The sequence below is a fragment of the Pipistrellus kuhlii genome, unplaced genomic scaffold (assembly GCF_014108245.1).
Source record: "Pipistrellus kuhlii isolate mPipKuh1 unplaced genomic scaffold, mPipKuh1.p scaffold_m20_p_3, whole genome shotgun sequence".
NCBI classification, from domain to species: domain Eukaryota; kingdom Metazoa; phylum Chordata; class Mammalia; order Chiroptera; family Vespertilionidae; genus Pipistrellus; species Pipistrellus kuhlii.
In genome coordinates, this window is record NW_023425529.1 from 33,105,327 (window position 1) to 33,117,397 (window position 12,071).

Here is a 12,071-nt window from a genome sequence, read left to right on the forward strand (position 1 = left end):
GGTTTATATGTCCAAAATAATGCCTTGAATGATTTAAAGTATCTGTGAGATTGGAATTGTAAAAGCTTTTAGAAAAGCTTTGTGTTGGACCTGATACCACACAGAGAAGTATGCAAACAAGGTAGGTATACCCAATATCAATATGTAATGACTTTGTAGTATTTAAAAACAGAAAATTAGCTCAGCCAGTGTGGCTCAGTGGTTGTGTGTCAACCCATGAACCAAGAGGTCACCAGTCAGTTCCTGGTCAGGGCACATGTCCAGCCATGTTTTGGTCTCAATATCCAGTAGGGGGGTATGTAGGAGGCAGCCCATTGATGATGTTTCTCATCAACATTTCTATTTATCCCTCTCTCTTCCTTTCTCTAAAATACAAGTAATAACATATTTAAAAAAATAAAAATAGCAAAGTAGTTCAGAGTAATCTAATAGAGTAAATGTAATTATTATACAGAGAATTCAGAGTAAATGTAATTATACAGAGAATTCAGAGTAAAGGATGTTCCAGAAAAGCTCTCTGGGAAATTGGGATTTTCAGTGGGAAGGAAGATATAAGGTGGATAAATAGATGAGAGCATATTTTAAAGGATAAAGAAGGACGTGTAAAAAGACAAGTTATGAACGTTTTATAAGTATCGTTTTACATATAGCTAACTCAACACTAAAACTTGTAAAGGGCCAGTGGTGAAGAGTCTATATAATAATTATACTAAAGGGAAAGAGAAAATATGACTATCTCACACTATCCAGAATTTTTTTGAGGATTTTCTTCCAATATATATACTTTTGCCACTTGATATTTAAAGATTAGGAACCAAATTGATTTGGATAATGTGTTACCTAACAACTCACTTTCTGAGCTCAAGAACCTCATAAATTTGGATAGTGGTATGTTATTTTTTTGTTCAGCACCAGGTCTATTAAACATATTTAAGAAATGGTATCTGCCTAGAATCAAGAGAAAAGAATGTAAAAATAATGGAAATAAATTGTGGGAATTGGTATAGGATTTGAGATAGGGTTATAATATACTTTATACCTGGCTGGCTCCCTTATTACTTTCCAATGTATTTCATCAGGTTTTGATTATTGAAATGTTTTAGGGATCCTGGTTTATTTCATATTTAAAAGCATGTAATGTCTTATCACATGAAATGAGGTTTACTTGAATATACATATTTCATTGAAATTTCAATGTAATTTTAATACGAGATTTTAAAACTTATTTTTTAGGGAGTAAGCCCTGAACCAATTCATCTTAAGATTTTTTCACCCAACGTTGTCAATCTGACACTTGTGGATTTGCCAGGAATGACAAAGGTAAAGAATAGTTGTTACTCATTGTGGACTGGGTCATGTTTGAACAAATGTGTTTTTCTTTAACTCCATATGAGAATAACCAGCTTTTTTTTTTTTTTTTAATCAACTTGATCTATTAGCAGCATTTGATTATAGTATATAGTTGAGCCCTTCTCCTTAAGAACACTCTTGACTTGGCTTCCAGTATACCACAGTCTACACAGCCTTACTTCACAGGTCACTCCTTAAAGTCTCTTTTGCTGGTTTCTTATCTCCCCAATGTGTAACTAGTGAGTGTCCCAGAGCTCAGTTTTTGGACCTCTTGTCAAGGGAGTACACTTAGCTTCTTGATGATTTCATCCAATATTATAGCTTTAAATACATTAATACCTGTAAATTGACAGAAATCAAGTATATCCAAACTTGTATATCCACCTCCAGAATTACATATTTAACTCTCTACTTAACATATACACTTTATAATCTAATAGGTTTTTTTAATCTTGTGTTTAATACCAAATTCCTGACCCATTCCTCAATCTGACTTGATCCCTTTGTAATCTTCCTCATTTCAATGAATGGCAACTCTTTTTTAACAGTTGCTTAGCCAAAATGTTTATAGTAATCCTTAACACTCATCCCACACTGTACTACCTATCAGCAAATCATCTTGGTTCTCCTTACTTTTAAAATATATCCAGAACTCTGTGTTACCATGTGTTACACATTCAGAGCTACCATCCTGATCTAGTCCCTATCATCTCAGATTACTGAGATATCCTTCGAGTAGGTCTTCCTCATAATCTATTCTTAACAAAGCAGCCAGAGTGATGCTATTAAAGTGAAGGTTATATTGTGTCATTCCTTGGCTCAAAATCTCTCCGGTGGCTTCCAATTTCACTCAGAGTAAAGCCTAAGTTCTTAGAGATCTAACGTGTCTATTTGATCTGTTCCTGTTACTCTACTCCTGACTCCTGCTCCAAACTTCTACCCTTTATTGTTCACACTGCTGGAATGTTCTTCCCTAGATACCTATATGTGCCTCTCTTATCTCCTTCAGTTTCTGCTCTTTCTCTCAAATGTCATTATCTGAGTGAGGTCTTCCCTGATTACTCTTATTTAAAAACACAATACAATTTGGGTAAAAGTATAACCTTGTTTAATCATTTTGTTCTGCTTTATTACTTCCATAGCCCTATCACTACCTAAATGTTATATTTGTTTTTTATTATCTGCTTTTCACCACTAAAATATAAACACTTTGAAGGCAGGAATTTTCGTCTTTTATTTTATTTTATTCATGACTGACATAACCTGGTATGTTGAACAGTGTTTGAAATACAGTAGGCTGCCAATAAGTATTTGCTAATTGAAAGAATGAATTTGTCTCTAGGTAATTAACACTGACCAATCTTTAACATAGTAAACTTGGATATTTGCAAGTTTCATTTTGAGACTTTAACATATTACCAAATTCATACATACCACTGTAGTATATAATTTCTTTTTAACTATCTGTAAATGGAGTAATTCCTATAATCTTTGGATTAAATAAATGGGGGGGAAAGCTGAGTCAGTTTTTATTACTAGCTTCTTGCTCATCTCTGTTTGGTTCAGGTGCCTGTAGGTGATCAACCTAAAGATATTGAGCTTCAAATCAGAGAGCTCATTCTTCGATTCATCAGTAATCCAAATTCCATTATCCTCGCTGTCACTGCTGCTAATACAGATATGGCAACATCAGAGGCACTTAAAATTTCAAGAGAGGTAGATCCAGATGGTAAGGACAGATGTTAATATTTATTGAAATGCTCGGTTAACAGTGGTAAATCTATTTACTTTCAAGAAAGAACTTTTTATTTTTAAAAGGAATAGCTCTAGCTGCTAATACAGAATTTTTTAAAAAATGCTTTCCTATTTTGTTTATAGTTTCAGATAGAAATTCTGATGGAAAATATGTTTTGCTGGATAAATTGCCATATAAGCTAGGCAAAAATACTTCACCATATGTCCATATTTATAAATAGTTACCTAATGACTTAAAAATAATAAGACGACTTTGCAAAAAGAGTTTCTTGTTTTTTTGTAAATAAAATGACGGTTTTTGAATAGCTGACTTCTAAGAATAATTAACTCTCGTACTAGATAATTGTTGTAGATTATTATATTTTAGTAGATATTATGATATCTCCATTCTTCAGTGGTACAAAACATTTAGATGTGCTCAAGGAAAAGGGGATTCTTAAAAATAAAGGTAAAATTCTTTTTTGAAGCATTCATATCTCCAAGGCTTAGTTTGTCCTGTGGGTCAGTGTATGCACTTCACTAATGCTTTAGTGTGCATTGCTTAGTATATATAAAATGCCCCTTGCAAGAATATAGTTATTATTACTGCTAATAAATACTGTACATGGTTTGCTTCATAAAAGAGACTTTTTTACTTGAGTTTTTGGAGGATCAGTGGGCTCTGCTATGTTTCCTTTTTTCCTTCTCTGAAGAATTTCAAATAAAAATTGGATAAGAAATGTTAGTGCTGCCGGGACCGGTTTGGCTCAATGGATAGAGCGTCGGCTTGGGGACTGAAGGGTCCCGGGTTCGATTCCGGTCAAGGGCATGTACCTTGGTTGCAGGCATATCCCCAGTAGGGGGTGTGCAAGAAGCAGCTGATCGATGACTCTCTCTCATCGATGTTTCTAATTCTCTATCTCTCTCCCTTCCTCTGTGTACAAAATCAATAAAATATATTTTAAAAAAAATAAAAGAAATGTTAGTGCTAAGACTATCAATTAAAATTCCCATAAACAGGGTTATTAGATTTTTTTTCATTTCATGTTTTTAAGAAACGTATTTACTTATATGAGTAATTAATATTCAGTTCAGATTAAAAGATAAAACTATCCCAAGAGATTTAAGTTTTATTTATAGTAAACTGTTAAGCATTTTATATGCATTAATTCTAATTTAAACAGAACTTGAGTCATGAATATAAAAAAATGAAATCTGCAGTTCCACTTTTAGGTAATTACCCATGTTTAATGAAAACTCACATTCATATAAAAACCCTGTTTGCAAATATTTATAGGAACTTTGTATTTTTCTAAAACTGGAAACAACTCAGATGTTTCTCAAATGAAGAAAGAATAATCAAACCATAGTATAGTATATCTATATAGTACATTCATCAATAAAAGGTGATGAACAATTGATATGTCCAACACCGTGGATGACTCTCAGATGCATTACGCCAAGTGAAAAGAAGCCAGATTCAAAAGGTTATGTATATGATTGCATTTATATGACATTCTGGAAAAGGCAAAAACTAGGATGAAAAATGGATTTGATTGGGTAGTACAAGGAAAATTTGGGGGTACTGGAACTGTTTATCTTTTGAGATGGCAGTGATGTAATCTTTGCATTTGTCAAAACTCAGAGAATTGGCCCTAATTGGTTTGGCTAATTAGGATAGAGCATCAGCCTGTGGACCAAAGGATCCCGGGTCCGATTCCTGTCAAGGGCACCAACCTTGGTTGGGTTGCAGGCTCCTCCCTGGCCTGGGCCCTGTTCAGGGAGTGTGCAGGAGGCAACCAATTGTTGCCTCTCACATAAATCTTTCCATCTCTTTCACTCTTTCTAAAAATCAAGGAAAAATATCCTCAGGTGAAGATTAAAAACAAAACAAACTCATAGAACTGTACACCAGCAATGTGTGAATTTTAAGCAAATATTAAAATACTTATTAAAAAGTTAACTCTGAGAGCGAAATATTTTTATGTGAAATTAAAAAAAATAGACATTAAAATTAGATTTAAAAGAATTTGTAAGCAAAGATTAGAAAAGCATCATCAAAATGACGACAAGAGGTAATGTTCAGTGGTATTATAGATAAATGATTTTCTTGATTAATTCTTAAAAGCTTTATTTAATGGGTCTTTTTCTTTTCTTTCTTTTTTGCATTTACCAGGTCGCAGAACCCTGGCAGTAATCACTAAACTTGATCTCATGGATGCGGGTACTGATGCCATGGATGTATTAATGGGAAGGGTTATACCAGTCAAACTTGGAATAATTGGAGTAGTTAACAGGTTAGCAATCAAGCCTGGGATGAGAATTGCAGCATCCTCATCTCAGAGCAAATCTGAATTTTTAAAATCAGCCTGACATGTGACAGTGCCCCTATTTTTCCTTTTTTTTAACTATAATCTTGTTTAACTATAATCTTGTTTTTGCTAAAGAATTGCTTTAATATATTTTATTGATTTTCCATACAGAGGAAGGGAGAGGGATAGAGAGCTAGAAACATCGATGAGAGAGAAACATCAACCAGCAGCCTCCTGCACACCCCCTACCGGGGATGTGCCCACAACCAAGGTACATGCCCTTGACCGGAATCGAACCTGGGACCTTTCAGTCCCCAGACCGACACTCTATCTATCCACTGAGACAAACCGGTTTCGGCTAAAGAATGCATTGCTTTAAAGGAAGAAAAATTCATGAAAGCCTTCTGCAGACAAAAGGTTTCAAACTAAGCAGTGCCACAAAATGGAAGGAAATTTAATAGCTAGGCTTGAAATACTCCAGCCTGTTATGTATGAAGAGAGGCATTGGATAAGAGGCAAAAAAGTATTATATAATGTGTACCTGATCCAGAAGGAATTTTTAAGGTGATAGCATTTTAATATATTGGTTTGACCCCTAGTAGTAGTGATTCTATGTAATTGCCATGATGTGACAGAAATTTTATTAAATGTATCCTAATCACAAATTGCTGGTATTAAAAACTGTGGAAAGGGTGTCTAATTATATTTTAGATACTCAACTGTGATCAATTTGCAAATGCTATCGCTTTGAACCCTTCCTTACAACTCCTGTGGTAGGAGTTGATGTCTATTTTATAATCAGAAAACTCAATACCAAAGCCACATGGCAATGAAAGCAGAGCCAGATTCAAGTGAAGATCCCTCTTAGCTCAAAGCACTGAAATTATATTGTCCACAGAATAGAAATAACATGGGTTTAAATGACACCTAACATCTTTGGGTCTCAGACCTTTTAAAATTAAAATGTTTTCAGTAAGTGATAACTAAGATCCTTTACAGTCTGCTTCTATTCATATGTACCACCTCACCCCTACTCCAACTTTCTTTTTTAATTCTCAACAATTTCTTTTTTCAGGGTTTCACACTGCAGGTGGTATCACACTGTTGTATTTGTAGGTGACTGCTGTTCAAGTTAATTATTTTTTCATAGAAATTAGTTGCCTAATGGGTAAAATATACAGTTGATTAAGACACATTTTTTCACCTGTTTTTCCCTTTAACTTAAGAGTACTGATTTTTTTTTTTTAATATATTTTATTGATTTTGTACAGAGAGGAAGGGGGAGATAGAGAGTTAGAAACATTGATGAGAGAGAGTCATCGATCAGCTGCCTCTTGCACACCCCCCACCGGGGATATGCCCGCAACCAAGGTACATGCCCTTGACCGGAATCGAACCCGGGACCCTTCAGTCCCCAAGCCGATGCTCTATCCACTGAGCCAAACCGGCCCCGGCAAGAGTACTGCTTTTGACTGTAGTTAAATGTAATGAGGAGGCCTAAACTCTTTAGGCTTTACTTATAAGTCACATGGTTTGAATCTTGGCTGAACTATTTAATATGTGAGCTTTGGTAAGTTGATTAATCTTCCTGAGCTTCAGTTCCTTTGTGGGTAATACCATACAGAATTATTGTGAGAATTAAACAATCCATGTCAGGCATTATGAACAATGCCTGGTGCTGCTATATCATAACCTTAACCTTCCAAGGTACACAGAAGACCACAGTTGACTTCATCTAAATAGTTTTATTATTTTTCAACCTTAGGAGTCAACTAGATATTAACAATAAGAAGAGTGTGACCGATTCAATCCGTGATGAATATGCTTTCCTTCAAAAGAAATATCCATCTCTGGCCAACAGAAATGGAACAAAGTATCTTGCTAGGACTTTAAACAGGTAATGTTTTTTTACCTCTTGGAAAATGAGATGTTTTTCATTTGCCTCTAGGTGTCTGAGACCTTTCATTTTCAGTTTCTTATATTTTCATAATGTTCTTGCATGTACAACTTAACTTTCTGTTTCTTGTACAATAGGTTCTTGTAATGTAGATGTCTTTTTATTGGGGTGGTTGGCATTAGTCTAGAAATGCTAATGTGACTTTTGAAGTATCTGAATTATGAAATTCTTGACAATTTACTTTTGATGATAGAACTAGATAGCTGATGACTTCAATTCCACTTTTGACTTCAAGAATTGAATTAAAATGTATAATTTTCATATAACCTATTAAATTTCATATAACCTTTTTTGGTTATATGAAAATTATACATTTTAATTCAATTCTTGAAGTCAAAATCAGATATTCTTTAGCATATCTTTTAGTCCTATTCAGTAAAAATAACTGAAGCTATATACCTTAAATTCTGAATGTCCTCAGAGGGTAGAGGGATTGGAACACCTTTCTAAATAGTAGTCTAAGATTGCATCATTTCCTGACAAGACAAATTGACAGGTTTCCCCATTATTTCCATTTAAAAATATTTTTTAATTCTTAAAATCCTCACTTGAAGGGGATATGTTTATTGATTTTGAGAGAGAGAAACATTGATGTGAGAGAGAAATATCAATGGTTGCCTCCCTTATGTGCCCCAGTCTGGGATTAAACCCACAACCTGACTACATGTCCTGACTGGGAATCAAACCTGTTACCATTTGGTGTACAGGATGATGCTTCAGGCAACTGAGCCATACCAGACAGGTCTCCATTATTTGCATTTGTAAAATTTGACCTGCATGGGTCTTCAAAATACAGTTTTGCTTTAACATCCTTCCTTTTTAACCTTCATTAGGTTACTAATGCATCACATCAGAGATTGCTTACCAGAGTTGAAGACAAGAATAAATGTTTTAGCTGCTCAGTATCAGTCTCTTCTAAATAGCTATGGTGAACCTGTAGATGATAAAAGTGCTACTTTACTCCAGCTTATTACCAAATTTGCCACGGAATATTGTAATACTATTGAAGGAACTGCAAAATATATCGAAACTTCAGAGCTGTAAGTAAGAAATTTCTCTATCAATTTGGCTGTTGGATTGATAGGCTACTTTATCTTCTGTTACAGTAACAAGGTACTATGAGATTATTTGACTATGATTTATTACCTGTAAAATAGGAATATCAATTTGTAGAAATGATAGGATTCTTTCTGATGTGTGTGTTAAAATTCTTTATAAATTATGTACATAAAGCAGTAAAAATTTGTTTTTTTATAAGACACTTAAGAATATTTAATAATTTACCTTTTAAAATACTTGTTTCTTTGATATGCATAACTGCATAACTTCATGAAAAAATAAGAAAATGTAGATATGAAAAAAGCATAAAGTCAAAATTACTCTTAATCCCACCATCCACAAATAATCTCTGCTGATTTTGGCATTAACCTAGACATTTCTCTATGCATCTGTAAAATATAAATATGTTTGTATTATATAAATATCTTTAAAAATAAGATGCTATATATGCTATTTTGGAGTTTCTTTAAATCAACATGTCATTATTATACGTTTGTATGATCTATCTTAGGATTTATACAGTTTGTTATTTTTAAAATATCTATCATTTGTTGAACCATACCATTGATAGTTTTCAGTTACATACAAATATAAACAATGTTGTGACTGACTGTCTTTGGGGCAAGTATCCAAGTGTAACCTTAGGATAAATTCCTAGAAGTAGATCAAAAGGTATGACATCCTCAGAGTCTCTTATTATTGCTATACTATTAATCGATTTATTGTTTTACTATTAGCAGTATATTAGAATCTCCATTTCTATAAACTCTTTAAAAAAAACTAGTTTTGAAATAATTATAGCCTTCGGGGAAGTTGTAAGTGAATATATAGGGAGGTCCTATTCATTCTTCATTCTATCTCCCCCAGTGTTGCCATCTTGCATAACTGTAGCACATAACAAAATGAAAGTGGGCTTTGGTACAAACCATAGATCATATTGAAATTCACCAATTATACATCTGTGTGTGTGTGTGTGTGTGTGTGTGTGTGTGCGCGCGCGCGCGCATGTTTGTATGCTTCTATGTGATTTTGTGTGATGCCACTGGCCTTTTATTGTGATTTAATTCAATAGAGTATTTAACAAACTAATTATGGAATAGTTAGTATATATATGCCATATGGAGGGAAATAAAGATTATTAAAATGAGCCTTTTAAAGAGTTTTGTGAGTAAGGCATGTCAAGATAATATGAGACTTGATTAGATGACAAATAGGAGTCTAACAATTATTTTTATTTATATACTTATTAAATAGAATACATACCCAAAAATACATATAATATACATGGAGTTTTATAAGTAGTTAATAAAGAAAATACCTTTGTAATCACCTAATCAAGTCTTTAGAACACTGAAGAGAGACCATTTACATTTCTTTCAGGGATTGAGAGAGCTCCCTCCTTAAAAATGCATTTGGGTGGTTCTCTGAATAGAATTTGGGAAGGCAGTAGGTAGAAGGGTACTTTAGGCTTTGGAACAGTAAAGAATAATCCAGGATATATTTGGAGAATGGCATGTACAGTGATGGGACATAACAGTAGGTAAGACTTGACAGGTACCTAAGAATAATGATGTGGAAAGAATTTTTAGTCAGAGGGCTGTTTTAGAAGGATATTTCTGGTCATTATGAAAATTATGTGGAGAGGGAAAGGTTGGAAGCAGAAAGACCAATTACTGATAATTTTAACCATTTTCAGTGCCATTAGTTACATTCAAAATAATATGCAGCCATCAAAAAGTATTTCCAAAATGTTTCACCTCCCCAACAGAAACACTATTATCCATTTAAGTAATATATCCTTGCTCCTATCTCCCCCAGCTCCTGATTACCTCTAACTTTGCCTCTTTGAATGTGCCTATTGATCTTTCATATCAGGGGAATCATATAACATTTGTCCTTCTGTGTCTGGCTTATTTTATTTAGCATATCAGGCTTTTGCATGGACGACTGTAAGGAAATAGTGAACAGTGATGGTGAAAATAGAAAGTGGTGATTTGGGGAGACATAAAGACATTTGCAGAAAGTAACTGGACTTGAAAAAAAACAAAAAAAGAGAATACCAGGGGTTCTAGTCATTAAAATAAGAAACACAACATGCCAAAACCGGTTTGGCTCAGTGGTAGAGCGTCGGTCTGCGGACTGAAAGGTCCCAGGTTCGATTCCAGTCAAGGGCATGTACATCGGTTGCGCGGGCACATCCCCAGTAGGGGGTGTGCAGGAGGCAGCTGGTCGATGTTTCTCTCTCATCGACGTTTCTAGCTTTCTCTCTCTCTCCCTTCCTCTGTAAAAAAATCAATAAAGAAAATATATAAAAACAAAAAACAAAAAAACACATGCCTAGTACATAGGCCCAGGATTTAATTTGTTTAAAGCAGGTGTAGGTAAACTATAGCAGAGGTCGCCAACTGGTGGTCCGTGAGGTCCGAAAGGTTGGCGACCGCTGGTTCAAAATGATTTCTGAGTTTTTAAATGGTTGGAAACAAATTTTAAACAAGGGAAATTGAAATTTTAGTGTGCCTAAGTTTTATTGGAACACAGCTGCTGCTTATGTTTACATATTTTCTATAGCTGCTTTTGTGCTCAGTAGCAGAGTTGAGTAGGTGTGACAGACAATTATGGCCTGAAAAGCCAAAATATTTATTATCTGGTATTTTATAGAAAAAGTTTACCGAACTCTACTCTGGAGTGTGAATAAACAGAATTAAGTAATATACTGTTTCTTGTCCTTAAAGAGTGCTCATAATCTAGTTGAAGAAAACTAGGGCAGAGAAAAGATGTTTAATAGTTATCAGAACTGGCGTTTCCTGACAGAACAGTGTGTGTGTGTGTGTGTGAATGCCTTTCATGAAATGACTCCTTTACCATAAAAAATCCATAGAAACTGGTTCACAATGGAGTTGAGGACACATGGAAATAACAATGGTCTAAATGTAATTGTTTCTCTGAGATTTTCTCAAAAGATGAGTCAAGCTTAAAGTTTATAGAAAGACTTCTAACTTGCTGCTGCTTTCCCTTTTAGTATACTAGAAACCATAGAGTTCATTGTCATTGCCTTTCAGATGCGGTGGTGCTAGAATCTGTTACATTTTCCATGAGACTTTTGGGAGAACTTTAGAATCTGTTGACCCACTAGGTGGCCTTAACACTATTGACATATTGACTGCTATTAGAAATGCTACTGTGAGTATGTTTAACTCAGAATTTTTTGAAATAAGGCTAAACTTTTTTTTAACCATATTGTACAGCTTATTATGCTCTTTTAGATGTAATTACATGAAAAATACCAAAATGTGATTCATTTTAACCTTTGGGAAGAACTAAAATGATATGTAGCGATAAGAGCTTGAAGTTTAATTTTTTTTAGGGTCCTCGCCCAGCTTTGTTTGTGCCTGAAGTTTCATTTGAGTTACTGGTCAAGCGGCAGATCAAACGCCTGGAAGAGCCAAGCCTCCGCTGTGTGGAGCTGGTTCATGAGGAAATGCAGAGGATCATTCAGCACTGCAGCAACTACAGCACCCAGGTGACTGGGAAATGGAGCGGGGCAGAGTCAGTAGTAAAAGACATGCGAGCGGTTTCAGGGTGGAAGGAAATGTATAAATAAGATGGGCTATAAGTTAAAATACGCATTTCCCGTCTCTAAATGTGGTTTGAAATTGTAT

The 12,071-nt window shown here is 34.6% G+C and overlaps 1 protein-coding gene across 24 annotated transcripts in view; it reads left to right on the plus strand.

Moving 5' to 3' along the window:
* Positions 1-12,071, plus strand: part of DNM1L (dynamin 1 like) — a 48,850-nt gene that overhangs the window by 27,507 nt on the left and 9,272 nt on the right. For 16 of the 24 annotated variants that reach the window (XM_036457612.2, XM_036457607.2, XM_036457608.2 and 13 more), the window contains 7 exons: positions 1,234-1,320; positions 2,917-3,079; positions 5,261-5,381; positions 7,162-7,293; positions 8,187-8,393; positions 11,472-11,592; positions 11,777-11,932. In XM_036457612.2, coding sequence (XP_036313505.1) covers positions 1,234-1,320; positions 2,917-3,079; positions 5,261-5,381; positions 7,162-7,293; positions 8,187-8,393; positions 11,472-11,592; positions 11,777-11,932 — 987 coding nt within the window. Of the gene's footprint in view, positions 1-1,233; positions 1,321-2,916; positions 3,080-5,260; positions 5,382-5,774; positions 5,822-7,161; positions 7,294-8,186; positions 8,394-11,471; positions 11,593-11,776; positions 11,933-12,071 lie in introns of those variants that run through there. The other 8 variants (XM_036457619.2, XM_045587905.1, XM_045587907.1 and 5 more) reach the window with 5 other exon arrangements.